This window comes from Trichosurus vulpecula, chromosome 3 (genome assembly GCF_011100635.1).
Source record: "Trichosurus vulpecula isolate mTriVul1 chromosome 3, mTriVul1.pri, whole genome shotgun sequence".
Classification (NCBI taxonomy): domain Eukaryota; kingdom Metazoa; phylum Chordata; class Mammalia; order Diprotodontia; family Phalangeridae; genus Trichosurus; species Trichosurus vulpecula.
Window position 1 is genome coordinate 403578740 of NC_050575.1, and position 20958 is coordinate 403599697.

Here is a 20958-nt window from a genome sequence, read left to right on the forward strand (position 1 = left end):
TCCGCCTCGTTTCCTCCTCTTACCTTCCATGCTTGCTGGTGGTGGCTCCCCTTCCTGGGTCCTGAGCTCAGGTGTGACAGGGTGAGGGGCGGCCGAGAGCGAGGCCAGGACCAGGCGGAGGCCGGCTGCAGGGGCCACGGGGCTGGTTGGGGAGCTCACGGAGAAGGGGCGGGGCCTCCGCCTGAGGAGGAAGAAAGCCCCCGAGGGCTTCCAGGGGTTTGGGGGCGGCCCGTGGGAGGTGGGGGGCTGGAGGAGGAGCAGGCGGAGGTGGGGTCTGGAGGCAGGTTCTAGTCCTCCTTCAGTCTTAGCCACACCCGGTGTCCCCTGTCAGGTCTTACCGCTCCAGGTTTTAGTTCTTCTGTGCTCAGAGTCCAAGGGCAGGAGCTCCAGGTTTGTGTCCGTCCGCTCCTTGATCCGGCCTTACCTGTGACCTCTTCTCTTCCTCCCGGCATCCCCCGGGGTACCGCCTCCTCCGGGAAGCCTTCCCTGGTGCTGCAGAGGTTCGGTGCCGCCTGCCCCCCCACAGGGTCACGCGTCTCTTCTCCAGTTTTGTTTCCAAAGAGATATTGCCCCCCGCCATCCCCCCAGAGAGAAATGACTGTTTCCTTCTGCCCATCCTGGAGAGAAAATATTGTTTTCTTCTGGCCTCTGCCCCCTCCCTAACCCCCCGCTCCCAACTCCTACCCCAGGACAGAAGAGGGGCTTCCTCGTCTCTGAGCAGGGCAGACCCACAGTGCAGCCCCTCATTCTCATAGTTCTCCTTTCCTCCCTAGCTCTGCCTTCTGTGGCCTCTGCCCTGCCGCAGTAGGTGGGAGCCTTGAGGAAGAGGGAATGGCTCCTGTGCTGAGACCCAGGCCCAGAAAGGTGAGTGCCACGTGCTGCTTTCCGGAAATACCATCTCAGGGCAAAGACGCTGGGCCACGTTTCTCTCTCCTTTGCTACAACCCTAGAAATCAGGGAATCATAAATTTAGAACTAAATGAATGATACTGTGTGGGGTGAAAGACCCTTACCAATTATGAAAAGAAATTAATTTTAATAAAGAGCCATCTCAAGGTAGGAGCAGAAATAAAATTTTATTCAGTTCTGGGAGAAAAGGGTGACCTCTGCCAGAACCGGACTAGCAGGAGGAGGCAGGGCACAAAGTACAAAGCACCAAAAAATATACCGTGAGGCCCACCGCGACCCTTCTCACCATTGGCTGGGAGATGGGCTCACAATCTGAGGTGAAAAGCTAGACAAAGAGTCGAGAAATCAAGCACAGACAATCCAACCCCCACTTCCCTGGTTAATGATTGTTGCTGAGGTGACCTTTATAATTCTTAAGAAAAAAAATAAGGGGAGGGGCAGACCCTCTTCTTCCTGCAGTAAAGGAAAATAAAAACAGGTCACAGTAACTCTATCCACATTTGGCAAATCTTTAGACTAGAACCAGAAGAAAACAGGAACTAAAGGGGAAAAAAACATTGCTAAGAGCTGAGTAATCAGATTCTTATAGACTCAAACTTATCCCCTTTCCCTTTTTCTCTGAGTATTGACTCTCGAAGATTTTAGATATAGATATGTGTATATATATTCTTCCCTGTGAAGTCTTCACACTTGATTCTTTCACTATCTCACTCAATAGGATGCCTTAGAGACCGGTTTATTCTTCCCCTTCAAACATGAACAATACAATTGTGTATACATATTTAGAAAGCTACATGTGTACACATAAGTTAGTTGTTTTCAGTCATGTCTGACTCTTGATCCCATTTGGGGTTTTCTTGGCAAAGATGCTGGAGTGGTTTGCCATTTCCTTCTCCAGCTCATTTTACAGATGAGGAAACTGAGGCAAACAGGGTAAAGTAACTTGCAAACCTCACGCAGCTTGTAAGTGTCTGAGGCCAAATTTGAACTCAGGAAAATCTTCCTGACTCTGGGCACAGAATTCTATGCCCTGAACTGCCTAGCTGCATGTGTATAGATAAATATATAGTCACACATACATTTGTGCATACATACAAAGGAAATCCTATTCAATCTAATTGTCTCCATAAAAGAAGCAGTGTGGAATGGTAGAAACTGCCTGTTTTGTATTCAAAGTATCTGAGTTTGAGTATGGGTTCTGATACTTACTCCTAATGTAAAATTGGGGAAATTGTTCACCCTCTCTGACCTCAGTTCTGAGGTTGTAATAGATGACTTCTAAGATCCCAGATAGTTAGAAATCTATGATCCTGATGAGGTTAAACAAAAATCATGATGTTAGGGAACCATAGGTTTTTAGGGGTGCTTGAGACCCCAAAATACCGACACACCGGGTCCTGCCGCATGAATTCGACTCAAGCCTTCTCAGCCAAGGAAAAAGACAAAGTTTATTAAGGATTCACCATAATGGGTTGTCTTAAGAAATCTTACCCTTTGTAATGTTTGTTTTCACAAAGGGCCAGATTCAATCTGCTGAGCTAGATTGAATCTGAGCTCCTTCGTGGAGGCTAGATGAAAGCCTATATACACAAAGATTGTAGGAGGGATCTAGGGTGGTCCGGGGTGATGGGAGGAGGGGTTTAGGGAGGATCTTGAGGAGGAGTCTAAGGAGGAGCTTGATGGGACTTGGATGAGGTCAGACTCCAGGAACCAAGAGAATGGGATTAAGGATGGGAAGTAGCTGATGGCATGGATATTGATAGTATGAAGGGTGGGAGGCCAGGTAGAGATCTGTGCCTAATGATAATGTAAGGTTATAGCCTCAGGCTAAAGCCAGATGAAGTGGGAAGATTCAAGGAGAGTTCAAGGGGGTTCCCAGAGACTGTACCCTCATCAATCCTACAATATAAGATCAGTGGGCTTTAACTTCATTATGAGAGATTCCGGTGTTTTAGAATCCTCTTTTGACAGGAATCGTTAAGACAGTTCTGCAGAAGCTATGCAAATCATCTAGAAAGTTTTCCCGGAATTGCTCTATCTTAAAGTATCCTAAAGGAGCTGGTATTCTCTTAGTAAGCCAGGTTCTTAGACTATTTTATTGCCCTTTTGGAACTAATCTTCTCAAACAAGGAAAGATTTTGTATGCTAGGATAATTCTATGGTCTCCTTCTTCCCTGTCCCTCTCAATACTGTGGCCTTTTCATTAAGACAGCTGCTGGTATCCACTGCTATTACGAATGCCCCATGCAGTGGCCTCTGGACTCATGTGGGCTATAACAGCAAGATGCTGTTCCTTAAATAGTTTTACATAATTCAGGGTCCACCTGACCCCCCAACATATACAAAACAAAGAGCTTAGCCTGCTGAGACACACCTTTTATAGGCGTGGATTCTATTTGAGCTTACGCCAAATGAATTTTTGAACCCAAAAATATCTTGCTTTTCTCCTACTTCTTTTTGTTGTTATATACATGTTCTCCCTTCCCCCAATCTCCACAGCTACCACCACCACCATCACCTCTTTTGATAAAGCTAAATTTCATAGGCTTCTGTATATAGTTAGGGGAAAACCTGGTTCTTCTAGCTGCTGAAATTAAAAGAAAAAGAGTGTATAACTTGACTCCCATGAGATCGCCTTGTTTTTTAAAAAAGGAAATTATTGTTAAGCAGAAATTACAATGAATAAGTGACTTGGTGTGGGTTTTCTGCTCATTTCTAATTATTAATAATTATCTTAAACTTTTGAAGCTAAATGTAAAAAAAAAATTCTGGCTACTTCAAATCACAAGGTAATTTCCTACTCCAGGGCCTTCTGCCTTGGTAGGAGGTTTTCTAAAAGGGAGAAAACTAAAGGGTAGTTATTTTGTTTTACCTTGTTTAATGCAGTTGGCATGTCCGTGAAATGTGTTAATCAAATCATATTTTAAATACATCAGAGAAGTTTATAGGACCTTTGTAGTATATACTTTCATGAAGCAAAGGCTTCTTTTATACATTCATTTAATAGAGGAATCCTCTTCTTAATACAAATAATGATTCCTTTATTGATTTTTTGTTTTAAATGAGCATTTTGTGTATTTGGTTTGGTAAATCAGGGTACCCATGTAATTCAAATAATGAGACATTTTTTGTCATTTTCTTATTTATCATTTGGTTGATTGTTTTGAGACTTCCTATATAGACTTGTTATTAAAACTGTTACTATGACTTCATTCCCATTGGATCCCCAAACAAAGCCATTCACCTGCTTTTAATAGCAACATGCCACTCACATATGAAGAGGAGAGGAACTTGTCCTCCAAAGTCCTGAAGTTAGATTTCCATTAGAGCCTCAGTTAGGGCAGAAATATAGCTTACATTGATCCGTCCTAGGTCCCTTCTTAGATTCAGCCCATTCTTCTAACCTCTTGAAGTCTTTTTGGATCCTTGTTCTTTCATCCAACCTGAAGGAAAGGGGTCAGATCACTAGGCCACCAGGAACTAAAGTCACCAGCCGAGAGTGTGAAGAATCAGTGTTCTTCTTTATCTTTGTGAAGAATTTCCCAAATGTTTGTTGCTTAAAACAATTACTGAGCGCAGAATGGCCTTTTTTAAAGCCCCTCTGTGTAAGAAAGCAAATGAAGGATGACTGAATGTACACAGTAATTGAAGCAATTATGGTTACCTCTCCAATCAAGGCCACAGCCCCTGAGCTACCTGGCTCTCTTAGCGTCTGGGTAACCCAGAAGAGACATGATACCAGCCTACTACTAAGCTGGCAAACAGCTGTGTTTGGGGATGTCTTGCGGCTGGGGAATGGACTTCACTGAAAGCATTTAAAGGGCACATAGGGCATTGGAACAGAAACTGGATCATCAGTGTAAGGAATGAGTGGTTAGAGAGCAATTAGAAAAGTTTCTTTTATTTTTTTCTATGAAGTTTTGTGCTAGTTCATCTCACTCATTTCTGGAAAAAGACTGCTTTCCTTCACCCTCCATATTTAATCCTCCTTTATACCAAAGAAGTACTTATACAAAAATACCAATGATAATGACTTTACCTGACAGTTCATAAAACATTCTCCTCTAGTGTTCTGCATCTTCTCTGGTATCAGAAGTGATAATATTTTTTAATTTTAATTTATGGAAGAAAACAAGCCTTTCCATCACACATTATAATAAAAAAGATGATTGTACGTAAAACTGCATATCTGTTATGTACAACTTGTTATTCCTTTCAAATATACAGTAAAATTATGTATACTTCTTTTTTTTCTTCCCATCCCACTTCTACCTGAGATGGCTACCATTAGACACAAATAGCTGTGTGGTGGTGTGTGTGTATTATATATGTATATATGTAAAATTATTCTGTACATACTTCGGTTTATCAGTTCTTCCTCCGGATGCAGATAGTATCTTTCTTCATATGTCCTTTATAGTTAATCTGGGTATTTGTAATAGATAAAGTAACATTCACTCAAAGTAGTCCTTAAAACAATATTGCTGTTACTGTATACAATGTTCTCTTTGTTCTGCTTAATTTTTGGTCCTCATTATTTCATGAAATTCTTTTGTGTTTTTCTAAAATCGTATCACTCATCATTTCTCATAGCACGTAACTTGTTCAGCCCTTCCCTAATTGATGGGCATGCCTGCAGTTTCCAGTTCTTTACTACCAGAAAAAGAGCTGCTATAAACATTTTAGAACATGTAGGTTCTTTTCCTTTATCCCTAATCATCTTTGGAGATAGACCAAGTAGTGGTATTGCTGGGTCAAAGGGTATAGGTAGTTTAAGTACTCTTCGGGCATAAGTCCAGATTGCTCACCACAATGGATGGATGATTTTACAATGGCATCAGCAATGGAATAGTGTCCCGGTTTTTCCACATCCCTTCCAACGTTTGTCACCATTGTTTTAGCCAATCTGGGAAGTGTAAAATGATATCTCAATGTTGTTTTAATTGACATTTCTGTAATCAGTACTGATTTAGAGCATTTTATATGTGACTATGAATTGTTTTGATTTCTTCTTTGGAAAACTGTTCATATCCTTTGACCATACATCAATTGGGGGAATGATTCGTATTCTTATAGATTTGACAAAGTTCTTGATATTTTAGATGTGAGACCTTTATCTAATAAACTGTCTATAAAAATTTTTCCCTGGTTGTCTGTTTTCCTTCTAATCTTGGCTATATTTGTTTTATTTTCACAAAATCTTATTAATTTAATATAATTGAAATTACCCATTTTATACCTGACTTTGCTGTCTATCTCTTGTTTACCCATAAATTGTTCACCTGTCCATAAGTGTGGTAAGTAATATGTTCAACTTTGTTTTCAGTTACTCGTAGTTCAGTGTCTTTTTCATTTTTTTTAAAAATATATTTTTGTAATTTTGCATGTTATATTCTATTGGGTCTCCTTATTTTATAGTGTCAGTTAATACATATCTTCTCAGAATTCCTCATATTTGTCTTTTTTACCTATATAAATGACAGTGTGATTCATATGCCATTTTGTTCTAACTGTTCTTTAACGGTGAGAATTCAATTTGTTTCCAGTTCTCTGCTACCCCAAAGAGTGCTCTTATGAATGTTTTTGTACAGAAACTCAGTTATGGCATTGGTCTGGTTGTACAGAAAGGGAATGGCAACATGGTACAGTGAGAATAGCCCTGAATTTGAAGCCAGGTGGTCTCAAACTGCACATCTACCATTTATTCCCCTTTCGACCTTAAGAAAGTCACTTTCTCTCTATGGGCCTCACTTCCCTAATGTGTAAACTGAGAGAATTGGACTCTGAAGTCCCTTCAGGCTATAAATATATGAGTTAGAAAGTCATGGTCCTTTAACACCCTTTTCAGCAGAAAAAAATTGTACACATGCTGTTACAGACAGGAGATTGTAGTCCACCATGCTTGCCTTTGCTGTAATGGTTCCAGGAACATTAAACACAAGCATATTCATTTCAGAGCAGCACATTTTAAGAAGCACAGTGATTGGGTGAAAAAAGGAAGGTAGCTGCCTTAGTTATGAAGAGATCAGGCTGATTGGTCAAAGGGACTGGACTTGGTTAAAAGAGAAGATTTAGGACATAGGATAGCTATCTTCAACTACTTCATTTTCATTGTTTATTTCAGCAAGTAGAAAAGGAATTAGCCATACTGCTGCTTCAGCTCAGAGGGCAGAAGTAGGAGCCATGGGTGTACATTGTATAAAAAAACACACATTTAAAATTGCTGTCATTGGAACAGGTTACAACAGTAAGCATTTATTAAGCACCTATCACTTGCCAGGCACTGTGCTAAATGTGGAGGATACAAAGGATGGTACGAATGGTTCCTGTTATTAAGGAGCTGACAAACTGAGATGAATTCTTTTCTAAAAATTTTTATTCATTTAATTTTTAATTTGTGGAGTGAAACAAGCATTTCAAAACAGTATGATAAAAAAGATGAATCCATATGCAACTGCAAGTCTATTATGTACAACTTTTTGTTCCTTTTAAATATATAATGAAGTTATAAAAATTTCTTTTCTTCCTCCTTCTCTCAGGGGACAACAGGTACAAATTCCCTAAATTCAGAAAAAGAGGTGTCCCACTCCTCCCAAGTGTCTGTATACAATCAAAGGAACATGGAAACAATTACTAATTTTTCACTATGGGGCCAGTTTTCAGAAAAGACATGGGTTACTTGAGATGTAGAATTGTGAGAACTCCTTATATCAGTCTTTTTAGATCTGTCTGGGTTTCTGATCACAATAACCTAGATCCTTAGTTAAGGGTCTCTAAACAGCAAGTAGAGATGAAACTAGCAAGGCTAGTTTCAAACGATACAATAAGGTTTTCTCCCGGTTCCCACACTGAATAAATTTTTCTCACAAGACAGAAGTTGGACTAGACCTATAATTAAACAAAAAAAAAACTGAGCTACCTCCAGAATTTAGTCACAAAATGGAGTCAGTGTCGTTGACTAAATCACCTCAATTTCCTCAGCCTACTGGCAAGCAGTTTACATTTGAACTTCATAAGACTTAGAGCTATAGCTGGGTAAGCACAAATGTTTTTTGGTATTTCAGGAATCAGTCACATTCAAGGATGTGGCTGTGGAATTCACCCGAGAAGAGTGGGTACAATTGAACCCATCTCAGAAAAAGTTGTACAGGGATGTGATGCTGGAGAACTATAGGAACTTGGTGTCTTTGGGTAAGAAAAACCACCCCTTTGGAGTCGTAATATTGACAACTTTCAAGATCTTAACAGGTATTCTTTGGCATACAAGAGGAAAATATTCCTAATGCTTTTGTAGCCAAGAGACAGATTACTTGTGCTCCTTGTTTCCAGGAAAAAAAAGGTCTTTGCTTAGTATGGCTTTATATTGATTTCTTGATTTGTTGTAATTCTTAAGAATATACCTTCCCGTCTCTGTTGCTTCAAATACAAGATTTTCTTTTTAAGCCCAATGTAGGTTTCATCATGCACAATATTTCCACTGTCTAAGCAGGGAGTGAGTTAATTGAACAATTTTTTCCAAAGTCCTACTTAGTAATCCATTCTAATATAATATAGAATGTCCTTAGGTGGTCTTTTGCACTATACTTATGGTCTGCCTGGCAGGCCTACTTTTTCCTGAAAGAGTGTGTAAACTAATTAAGTTTTATAGATGTTTTCTTTAAAAAAGTGTAATTTCTCCTCTCTCTGACACCTTAAAAAAAAAAAAACACGTTTCCCTCCACTCAGCCAATTGAGCGCCATATTTGAAAAACAAAAATTTCAGACAAAATCAGCTAACCAAGTGCCCTTGGTCATATAAGATACATTCAGCACCCTTATTTCCCCATCTTTCTACTAAGGGTTAGAAGGAATAGTTCTGTTATGTATAATACAGAATTTTATAATATCAAATTATCTATTCTATGGTGGAACTCTGAGATGACACTCTAGCACATTTTGATTGAACAGGATTTGCAGATTCCAAACCAGATGTGATCTATCAGTTGGAAAAAAAGGCAGCATCTTGGATGCCAGAGGCGGATGTTCCCAGAAGCAACTGTCCAGGTGACTATATATAAACCAAGCAGAGGGGTCATTGCTAGCTAGTGATCTGTTGGTCATTTTAGGTCAGAGCCCTTGTTAAATGTTGAACCAAATGGCCTATCAAAGCTTCTCAGGCCTGTTGAGAGGAGCTGAGATTTTCAAACTTCATTTTTTTACCTCAAGAAATTCCTTTTTTTTAATGTGTCTCTTTACTGAAATGTAGTTCTTCTCTCAGAGAAAGTTGTTACTACAGGGCAGTTATTTCTTTTCTTTTCCTAAGATTACCCTCTCTTAAGCAGGCCTTCTCCTGCCTCACTTCCATGGGTTCATTCTCCCTTTTGAAATAAGTACATTACTTAAGATATTAAATAATGTGCACTTTTTGCTTCTTAGTTCTTTTCTGATATTTTCCTTTGTTTTGTTTTTATGATTATGTTGTTTTGCTGCTCTTACTTTTAAAAATATATGATCCTAACCTCAATCCCCTTTCTTCATGCTTTATCATGCTATGTGTCATCCTGTTTTTCTTTATGTTTTGAAATTATGTTTACAAAGGCACATTAATATGTTCATATGACAGGACTTCATAACCCTATTATTGGACCTATAGGTTTTCAGTATTTTGCTATTTCACAAAAAGGTGTTGTCAAAAATTTTAGGAAGAGTGCTTTGTTTGCTTTCAGTAACATTGAGGAAGCAGACCTGGTACTAGGACCATTAGATCAAAGGATATGAACAGGTTTATAGCTCTAGCTGAAATTGCTATTCCTTTTCAGAAAAATGGCAGCAGCAGCTTAATAAGTAGCTATTTCAACATAATTGCCAAAATTTATCATTTTTAGGTCACTTTGCTAATCTGACAATTTATTGCTACCTCCAAATTGTTTTCCTTTTTACTTCTTTGATTACTAGAGTTTGAGTAGTGTTTCAGGTAATTATTAATCATTTCTCTTGTCAAAAACACCTGTATGTCTTACTCTTACTGATTGCAATCAAAATTTCCTTACAAAGTAGATATGCAAGATTTTTAGAGCAAATTCATGACAATTTTTCCCTCATATTTCTTCTTTATTCTGTTTACTTCATGTTATCTATTTCTCACTCTGAACTCTATTCTCTATATTCTTCCTGTTCAGTCTTTTGTCTTCTTACTTTCACCTCAGATGATAAGGATACATTTGCAAGTCTCAGTCATCTGTTGTTTTTTTGAATAGTCTTATTCCATTCAAATGTCATCTAGTTAAAGAAGAGTAAGGGTTCATTCATCCCTCTAGGTAAATTCATCCTCAGTCAAATCATTTGCATATGTTACCTTTGAGTCCTCATACTTTCAAATAAGATAAAATTGGTTCTTGGTGAAAGACTAGTAAGACTAGCCTTTATAAGTGAGAAAGCAAGAGAATAGCTCTAAAACCTTTGAGCAACTAAGAATCTTGGAAAAGGGTGAAAAAGGCAGGGTTAACCAGCTCCTTCCTTATTCTTCCTTTCAGAGAGCAGAGAATTTACTGGAGATAAACCTCCTAGTGAATGTGGGAAGGCCCTGTGGAGCAAGGAGCATCTTGCTGTACATCAGAAAATTCATATTGGAGAGAAACCTTATGAATGTAGTGAATGTCAGAAAGCCTTCAGGGGTAAGAGAGAACTTAGAGTGCATCACAGAATTCATACTAAGGAGAAACCTTATAAATGTAGTGAATGTGGAAAGGCCTGTAGGGATGAGACAGAACTTACAGTTCATCACAGAATTCATACTGGAGAGAAACCTTATGAATGTAGTCAATGTATGAAGGCCTTCAGGAGCAAGCAGCACCTTGCTCTGCATCAGAGAATTCATATTCCAAAGAAACCTTATGAATGTAGTGAATGTGGGAAGGCCTGGAGGGATAAGACACAACTTACAGAGCATTATAGAATTCATACTGGAGAGAAACCTTACAAATGTAGTGAGTGTGGGAAGGCCTTCAATAGTAAAAAACAACTTGTCGTTCATCACAGAGTCCATACTGGAGAGAAACCTTATGAATGTCATGAATGTGGAAAGGCCTTCACTAGTAAGGCACAACTTACAAATCATCAGAGAATTCATACTGGGGAGAAACCTTACAAATGTAGTGAATGTATGGAGGCCTTCAGGAGCAAGAAGCTCCTTACTCTGCACCAGAGAATTCATACTGGAGAGCAACCTTATGAATGTAGTCAATGTGGAAAGGCCTGTAGGGATAAAACACGACTTACAGAGCATCAGAGAATTCATACTGGAGAGAAACCTTATGAATGTGAATGTGGAAAGGCCTTCAGGAGGAAGGACCTTCTTACTAGTCATCAGAGAGTTCATACTGAAGAGAAACCTTATGAATGTAATGATTGTGGGAAGACCTTCAGAGTGAGAGTACAGCTTACTCAACACGAAAGAATTCATTCAGGAAAGAAACCTTAAAAGAGTGTAATGCATATAGGAAGGCCTTTAGATAGAGGATACTGGTTTATGTTCATCAGTGAATTCAAGCTGGTGATATTCCTCATGAATGTAAGAAGTATGAGAATGCCTTCCATTGCAATTCAGATCCTTTATTAGACACCAAAAATTCATGTTGGAGAAAAACCTTATGTATGTAGTGAATGTGGGAAGGCCTTCAGGAAGCAACCATATCTTACTGTGTATCAGAGGATTCGTACTGGAGAAATTCTTTATGAATGTGAATAGTGTTGGATGGCCTTTCATCCCAAGTCAGATGTTCCTCAACTTCAAATAATTCATAGCTTCTAAATGTAATGTACAAGGGAAGGCCTCCTACCTAAAGGTATCTTATTCAACAACAGAGCATTCATAATGGAGAGAAACAATGAATGTGGGAAGACCTTCAGCCTGAAGATGCAACTTGCTCAACATCAAAGAATTAATTCTGGAGGGAAACCTTTGAATTTGGGAAGGCCTTTAGACTAAGGACACTACTTTGTCCATCAGAGAATTCGTACTAGAGTAAACCTTGATGTTTATAAGATGGGTTGTTGTCCTTCATTCTCGAAGAGGACCAAAATGACATCACTGCTTGAGTCAAGATTCAGTGTGTCCAACTGTGGCTGATCAGGCCATTACAAGCTTGAAATGCTCCACCACAGTTTGGCCAGAAATGCATTTGGGGCGGATACTCCAAACTTGCGCATCCACATTTCCTTTGAGCTGTTTCAGTTCTGCTTTGTTCATAGAGCACAGCACCTTCTCTGAAGTGGGCATGCTGCGCTGAGAGTCCTGTACCAATGTCTCCCATGTCACACAATCAATTCCAAGGTTCTTGAGAGTGTCCTTGTATCACTTCTTCTGACCACCATGTGAACACTTGCCCTATGTGAGTTCTCCATAAAATAGTCCTTTTGGCAAGTGTACATTTTGCATTCAAATAATGTGGCTGGCCCATCAGAGTTGCGCTCTTTGAAGTTTGAATGCTTGACAGTTTAGTTCAAGAAAGGACCTCAGTGTCTGGTACTTTATCCTGCCAGGTGATCTTCAGAGTCTTCCTAATCAATTCAGATGAAAGTGATCCTTTCTTGGCATGGTGCTGGTAGACTGTCCAGGTTTCACAAGCATACAACAATGAAGTCAGCACAATGGCTCTGTAGACTTTCAGTTTGGTAATCAATCTAATACTTCTTTTCTTTCATACTTTCCTTTGGAGCCTCCCAAACACTGAGCTAACTCTGGCAATGCATGCATCAACCTCATTATCAATGTGTACATCCCTGAAAAGTATACTGCTGAGGTAAGTGAACTTAGCCACAGCATTCAAAACTTCTCCATTTGCTGTAACTGATGGTTCCACATATGGATGGTGTGGTGGTGGCTGATGGAGCACCTGTGTTCTCTTGGTGTTAATTGTTAGGCCCCAGTTTGTACAAGTAGCAGAGAATTGGTCCATACTTTGTTGCATCTCAGCTTCAGAGGCTGCATTGAGTGCACAATCATCTACAAACAAAAAGTCATATGCCAACACTCCCTCCCCTTTGGCTTGTAGCCTTTTCAAGTAGAATTTGCCATCAGTTTGAAAGCTGACCCTGATGCTGTATTCTTCCTGATTGTAGGCATTTGACAACATGGCTGAAAACATCCTGCTAAAAAGCATGAGAGCAAGTACACAGCCTTGTTCTACTCCATTGATGACTGGGAAGGCACGAGAACATTGTCCATTGTCTAGAACCTGTGCAAGCATGCCATCATGAAATTGATGTACGTTGCTGATAAACTTCTCCAGCCAGGCAAATTTGACATTATTTTCCATAAGCCCTCACAACTAACAGTATCAGAGGCCTTGGTCAGATCTACAGATGTTGTATACAGACCTTTATTTTGCTCCTGGCAGATGATTATAAGAAGTGTAGGAAGATTCACCCAGCTGACTAGACTGTGATTCTGAGTCCCTAGATGCAGTTCAGAGATTTCTTATTTAGGCACTATGGGAAAAGGAGATATCCCTCCACTCTGTAAAGGCCTGTAAAAGGGCAAAAATTTATTGTTACCCTCCCATGCACCTTCAGGGAGGCAGAGGTTATACTGGCTGAGCCAGGCATTACTGAGTGGATAGTAATAGTGGGAGAGCCTTAGTATTAACTTTGATTCCTGGGCATGTGGCAAACTTGGCAATGAGATGAGCCTGAGCCTAATGTGTGATGAACAATTGTTGAAGGTACTTGAGGAATATTTCATAATCTGAGCTGTCTTCCTGATGTTGCTGGTGCTGCTTCTGCTCCTTTTTATTTCGGGAGCCACTTTGGATTGTAAAGATTTGGAATCACCTTAATTAAAACAAAGTATCACAAGTATCTGTGGCAGATGTTGATGCAATGTGATTTCTGCCCAGTACTCTGAATTAAAGTGCTGGTAAACAGCAGGATTAACTGTAGCATTCTCATGGTAGCCAAATGCCTTGTCTTCTAATTAGTGACACACATAAAAAGATGAATAAGATTCCCATTATTGTTAATGGAATATAAACAGGAGTTTTCAATGAAGAAATCAAAGTGATCAGTAATAATGAAAAAACTAAATCACTATTGTTTAGAGAAATGAAAACAACTTGGAAGTAACATGTTGAACTACCTAAGATTGGCTAACATGACAGAAAAGGGAAATTGTTCATTATTTATCCTTTATTCTGGAAGAGGAACATGTCATGAGGAAGATGATGCCATGACTTGCAATTGAATGTGATTTAAGTGAGGGAGGGCTATACAAGATCACCAACCCCACTTTCTCCTCAGGAGCCATTTGAGTCTAGTGACAAGATAGAGATCAGGAAGACTGGAGATGGCCCCTGCTGTTGATGGAGCTACAACTTGGACCAGCCCTTCTTGAAAGCAATTTGAAATAATGCTGAGAAAATTACTACTAGGTGCAAAGAGATCAAAGAAAGAGAAATAACCCATATGTATAAAAATATTGCTAGCAGCTCTTTTTGTGGTGGCAAAGAGTTGGAAACTGAGGAGATTCCCATCATTTGTGGAATGGCTGAACATGTTATGGGATACAAAGGTGATAGAAAAATATTGTAATATAAAGAATCACAAAAGGAACTTTTTCATATAAGCCGAGGGAGACTTGTATGAATCGCTGCAGAATGAAGTAAATAGAGCAAGAGAAAAATTTATCCAATGACAATATTGTAAAGACAATCAACTTTGAAAGATTTAAAAACTCTGAACAGCACAGTAACCATTTTTTTCAATAGGATTCATGATGAAATACTCTACCTAACTTCTGACATTTATTTGATTGACTTTTATACTTGATGTTCCAGTGAATAATTTGAATTAATTTGTGTAAGTGTTGACAGATTTGTTCTCCTTTGCTTTCACAGGTGCTCTCAAAAGTATTCTCCAGCACCACAATTCAGAAACATCTATCTTGTATCACTCAGCTTTCCTCATATTTTAGATGTGGCTAATGTAGGAATTTGTTTTGCTTGTCTACAAATTGTCATTACAAGGATTTTGCCTATCTGTTTCCTGCTCAATGTGGAGGGGGAAGTGGGAGTGCTAGAAAGGAGACTTTTGTTAAGGGTGGCCCTCCTTGCATTGACTGGAGGAAGAAGAATGAGAAGAATCCCTATTGGTATGGGCATTCCTCCCTCCTGGTACCCTTATATGTCATACATCTTTGACAACATATAATAAGGATTTAAGACTTAAGTTCTTGATTGCTATCTGCTTTTTGGATAAATGCCGTGTTAACTAGAGAGTTAAAAGGCTGCAAAATACAAAGAAATGAAGACTAGGTTATCTATCAGCTTGCATTTGAGATTTAGCTGTAATTTTTAATACCAATTGACTTGAAGTATAACTAATGATAAGAATAAAAGTTTTTAATTACCATTAATTGATGATGAATTAAAAAAAAAGAAATAGAACAGGATTTTTTTTAAACAGTAAAACAGCCAGTGTTTATTTATGTCATTTACCTTCTAATTCAGATCCACCTTTCCTCTCCCTCCTTTCCAGGAGCCTCCTCCACCTTTGATGTCAACAGTATTTAAAAAAAAAAAAGTAGTGGAGAGACAGCAAAGCCTGAAAGAAATTATTCTGGTGATAAATATCACAAAAAGATTTTTAAAATGTAGCTTAGAGGCAAGATCAAAATAGGGAAGACCATGTTTCAGGATAGATTGGATGATGGTGGTAACAAGGGATACCTGTGAGAAATCTATACAAGTTAAATCTGTCTTGGGTTTTATTTACTCATTGAAGAATGATGAACTTGGACCTAGGAATGAGAGCCCAAAAAATAAAAGGAACTAGATACCAAAAGTAAAAGGAGACAGACAGGATCCAGCTATTGTGGTAGGAATGTATAAAGTGTTTCATTTCTTAGCCACTATCATGTGTCCCTGAAAATCTTGGAGAATGGAGTGAGGTGCCTCAGGACTGGGGAAGGGGACATTTACCACGTTTTGAAAAAGGGTAGATTCTGTAAACTAGTAAGCTAGTGACTTTGAATTCTGGCACATTCTTAGAATGTAGTAGTAGTTGGTTGTCCTTCATCTCAAAGGGGTCCAGAATGATACAGCTGTGTTAGTGTCAAGTTACAGTGTGTCCAGCTATGGCTGATCAAACCAGTATGAGCTGAGAATGCTCTACCATGGGTCTGGTACAAATAGTCCATTTGGAGTGGAGTCTCTAAATTTGCACATCTCCAATTCCTTTTGAGCTACTTCCATTCTGCTTTGCTCATAGAGCACAGCACTGTCCTTGATGAGAGCACGCCATGTTGACATCCTGTGCCAGTGTCTCCCATGACACACAATTCCAAAGTTCTTTAGAGAGACCTTGACAATGTCCTTGTACCACTTCTGACCACCATGTTAGGGCTTGCCCTGTGTTAGTTTTCTGTAAAATAGTTAATAGTCAATTTCCATAAAATTGCCAGTTCTGGCAGCATGTGCATCAATCTCATTATCAGTGTGTACATCCCTAAAAAGTATACTGCCAAGGTAAGTGAACTTAGCCACAGCATTCAGAACTTCTCCATTTGCTGTAACTGATGGTTCCACATATGGGTGGTGTGGTGGTGGCTGATGGAACACCTGTGTTTACTTGGTGTTAATTGTTAGGCCCCAGTTAGTACAAGTAGCAGAGAATTGGTCCGTACTTAATTGCATCTTGGCTTCAGAGGCTGCATTGAGTGCACAATCATCTACAAACAGAAAGTCATACACCAGCACTCCCTCCCCTTTGGCTTGGCTTGTAACCATTTTGAAGTTGAAGAATTTACCATTATTTTGATAGCTGACCCTGATGCCATATTCTTCCTGATTGTAGGCATTTGACAACATGGCTGAAAACATGCTAACAAGCATGGGAGCAAGCTCACAGCCTGGTTTCAGTTGGTGATTGGGAAAGTGAGTATTGTCCATTATCCAGAACTTGGGCAAACATGCCAGCATGAAATCTAAGTCTAACTCGATCTGAGCATTTCCTGTGGCACACTTCCAGTTCCACTCATCGGCAAGCTCCTCCCACTACATGACTTAGGCTTCCTGTGATGTAAGCAGGTCACATGGATGTATTAATGGGTGGGAAAGATCTTCAAATTTAAACTGCCTTTACAGTGGACCCCAAGATCTTTCTTATCCATTACATAGGTCAGTAGGAGTTTTGGGATAACTGGTGTCAACAGAACTTCACAACAATATAACAGGGGTAACGTAAAATAAGCATATAAAACAGTATCAATTCCCCCCTTGAATCAATGGGGCTCAAAATCTCAGGGGTAAGGGGCAAAGGTGTCGTCCTCCATAGCTTCTTCCTGCCGAAATTGGCTGAAGAGCTGTTCCTGCCCCAAGAGGTCAAGAGTCCCATTTGAGAGGTCAGTTCTTTAGCTGGCATCTGGAGTGTGGTCAATGCCAGGTCCAGGGATGACATCACAAACATGCATCTGCAGGTGGATGAAATCTAGCAAACAAATTTAATAGACAAAAAGAAACAAGGAGACTATCATAGCCTCATTCACAGTAGAATACATGAGTCAAGGGTGCACTTTGACAATCTTTTTCTCCTGGGCAAACAACAATTACAGTATTTTCCATGTGCCATAATCTCTGCAGCCTTTGGAACATTGTCCGACTTCCGTTTCACCCATACTTTAGCTCCCAATTTTATTCTATCAGTAGAACTAAACCCTTCCATTCCTCTACTAGTTATTTTGGCAGGAGGGTTAGTCTTTGTATCAGTAAGACAATAATAACTATGAATGATAATTGTCAAAATGCCTATGTGGTTCTGTATCACAAAATATGAGACTCCACATAGAAGGCAGAAGAAGTAAACCATTTATTCAGATGCTAGAGAACCGTATCCCATAAGCCATCTGCCCAATCCATCACAGCAGCAAAGCATTTGATATATATAATCACAACATGGAGCCTCACTATCCCAAAACCTCTCTGACCCCCTGCTGGGGCCTTCCCAAACTCACAGTCAGCTATCAGAGTCTGCTTAGCTATCACAGGTTGACTGTCTTTACCTCAACTCTAACTACCAAGATGGCCATTAACAGCCATAACAGCCCTCTCTCAGCATTTCCTGTGATACAACTTCCTTTGCCTCTTAAGAAGCTCTTCCCACCAGATACGACTTAGGTGTCCTGTGACGTGAATAGGTTACATGGCCTATTAATGGTGAGAAGGATCTTCAAATCTAAATTGCAATTACAGTTTTCACAAAGGGTATTGTTTCACAGGGAATAATAATCACTTGAACAATCATTTTTACAAAACTGTATAGGTTCTTCACCAAAAATTTGGGAGTCACAATAATATCTTCCTGATAGTTAGAACCTATCACTCCAGCTAATACATGTATTCCCTAAGCTGCTAATCCTGATTTAGGTAATATTCTTCCAAAAGGATTCTTAGCAATTCTCACACATATACCAGTAGAGATATTTTTTACTTCTTTTCTATCCAACCAAAAGTCCTCTAAACAATGTAAATCATCCTGCCGAACCAGGTATTGCTGGATATGGAGCTGGGACATCTTCCCTTACAGTCCAATTCTCAACATTTGGGATCTTATGTGTTTGCTGTTTTCTAATTTGCAGATTTGGGGTCATCATTCTGGCTAGAGGTGTACTTCCTCTTAATGGTCTATTCAAATTACATAAAGCAGTGAACAAATTATCCTTCCAATGTTGATATGAATTACTAGAACTTTCTTAACTATTCTTTCAATAATCCATTCTTTCAGTTAACCCAGATGCTTCTGGATAATATGGAATATAATATATTCACTCTATATTGTTCAATACACAATAGATTTTCATCTCATTACCTTCGAAATGTGACTCATTGTCACTTTGAATCTGCATTGGGGTTCCACAATATAGACGTATGATATCTAGAGTTTTAAAGGTGTTTTTCTGAGTTGCATTCTTATAACAACAAGCCACTAATACATCTGAATGGGTGTCAATCCAAGTACATATAAATTTGCATCCTTTATCTTGGCATACTGTGTTGGAACTTTTCATATTGCTACCCAAGGAACATTTGGTTCCTTTACCAATTGATATATATATATATATATATATATATATATATATATATATATATATATATATATATATATATATATATATATATGTATGTATATATATATATATATATGAACACTGGTCTGCTACTTGCTTTAACAATGAATGAGGGATACTAGTACCTTGATCTTGTGCCCACTGGTATGTGGCTTGGACCCCTAAATAGCCAGCCATTTGGTGGGCCCATTTTGATAGTACTGGATCATCAGTTGGTGTCAGATTAGGAACAAAATGTTCAATAGCAATCTTTGCTAATCAATCAGCATGTGCTTTGTACTTAAGTTCTGGCATAGTGAGGACCACATGAGCATCTACATAAAAAACTGACAAATTAGTAACCAAAGACATATCCCATATATCTTCCCATAATCCTTTGCCCCAAACTTGTTTGCCATGAATTTCCCAATTTTGATTTTTCCGCATTGGCATCCATGTAGCTAACCCATTAGCCACCGCCCACAAGTCCGAGAATATATGACACTGTCCTCCTTGTTCTGCTTTGATAGCTTGATGTACTGCCATAAGTTCAGCATGTTGACTATTCCACCTATCCCCATACTTTCCAAAGTATGTCTTTTATGGCCCTAATATTTTGCTGTCCTATCAGTAAACCATGCATGTTTCTTCTGTTCTTCAGTCAGTCCATCATATCAGTCATTCCATTTTACCAAGGACTGTACCAACTGTTGCCTTGGTTCAGTCAATTTTTGCTGTAGATTCATGCAGAGCAGAAACTACTTTTGCCTGTTTTTATCTATTCTGATATACCTTCATTGATTAGGCTGGCTTCTTATGCATGTCCAATTCTGTGGGAATCTGGGGTACTCATTACCCAAGTCATAATCGGGATTCCAGGCCTTAATATCACTTCATGGCCCAGAGTCAGTTCTTCAGTCTCTACCAAAGTGCAATATGCAGCTAATAGCTGCTTTTCAAAAGGACTGTATTGAACTCCAGATGAAGGAAGTTTCCTTGACCAAAATCCTAAGGGTACATTTCAGCTTTGTTGTTTCTACCATAAACTCCAGTTTGCATAGTTATCTTGTACAGTCACTTGTAATTCCACTGGGCCACTTCACATAGGCCATAAATGTAGAGCCAATTATAAAGCAGCCTTTCCTTCTTCAAAAGCTTTACCCTGTTCAAGTCCCCAATCAAACACATATTTTTTTTCCTGGTAACTTTATGCAAAGGTTTCAAAATCTGTCCCAAATGTGGAATGTGATGTCTCCAATATCCAAATAGTCCTATAAACTTTGGGGCATCTTTCTTATTGGTAGGGATAGGAAATCTACTGTCAGGCTTGTAGGAGAATTTCTCACAGTACTTTATTCCACTGTACCCCCTAAAATTTTACAGTTTGAGCTGACCCTTGAATCTTTGCAGGGTTAATTTCTCATCCTTTGCTTTTCATATGCTCAATTTAGAGTGTCAAATTCTTCTCCATTTATTTTACATTTTCTCCATGTATTATCGTGTCATCTGTGTAGTGAGTAAGCTGTACACCAGGTAACTTTAATTCACCCAAATGTTCTGCCACAATCCTATGACAAATACTTGGGCTATGCAGATATCCTTGTGGCAAGTGTGTAAATATATACTTTCGGCCTTGTCAAGTGAAAGCAAATTAATCCCATTGTTTAGTATCTATTGGGATTGTAAAGAAACTATTGGCTAAATCAATAACTGCGTACCAAGACCCATCATATTTCTGGATCCTTTCTATTAAGGTAACAGTATCTGGAACAGCAGCATACAAGGGAGGAGTCAACTTATTTAATTGTCTATAATCATTCTCCATGTTCCACCAGCCTTTCGGACTGGGCAAACAAGGTTATTCCATCAAATGGTTGTAGGGACTCATATTCCTGCTTCAACATATTCCTTTATAGTGCTGGCAATTTCATGTTGCCCACCTAGCTTCAAAGTAATTACTTTAGAAGATTCAA

General features: G+C 39.1%; 1 protein-coding gene across 1 annotated transcript; it reads left to right on the forward strand.

The window, feature by feature from the left end:
- The first annotated feature begins 24 nt into the window (after positions 1-24).
- Positions 25-13030, forward strand: LOC118841639 (zinc finger protein 454-like). The gene is made up of 6 exons (XM_036749214.1): positions 25-81; positions 774-864; positions 7974-8100; positions 8857-8952; positions 10422-10562; positions 13009-13030. The coding sequence occupies exons 1-6, from the start codon at positions 29-31 to the stop codon at positions 13014-13016; spliced, it is 516 nt and encodes a 171-aa protein (XP_036605109.1). The 5' UTR covers positions 25-28; the 3' UTR covers positions 13017-13030.
- Positions 13031-20958: the final 7928 nt, after the last annotated feature.

Excerpts from the sequence above, each read along its gene's own strand:
- LOC118841639 (XM_036749214.1), top strand. The coding sequence starts at position 29 with ATGCTTGCTGGTGGTGGCTCCCCTTCCTGGGTCCTGAGCTCAGGTGTG. Across the intron at positions 8,101-8,856 it reads TAGGAACTTGGTGTCTTTGG|GATTTGCAGATTCCAAACCA; the intron begins GTAAGAAAAACC and ends TTGATTGAACAG. Across the intron at positions 8,953-10,421 it reads TCCCAGAAGCAACTGTCCAG|AGAGCAGAGAATTTACTGGA; the intron begins GTGACTATATAT and ends TCTTCCTTTCAG.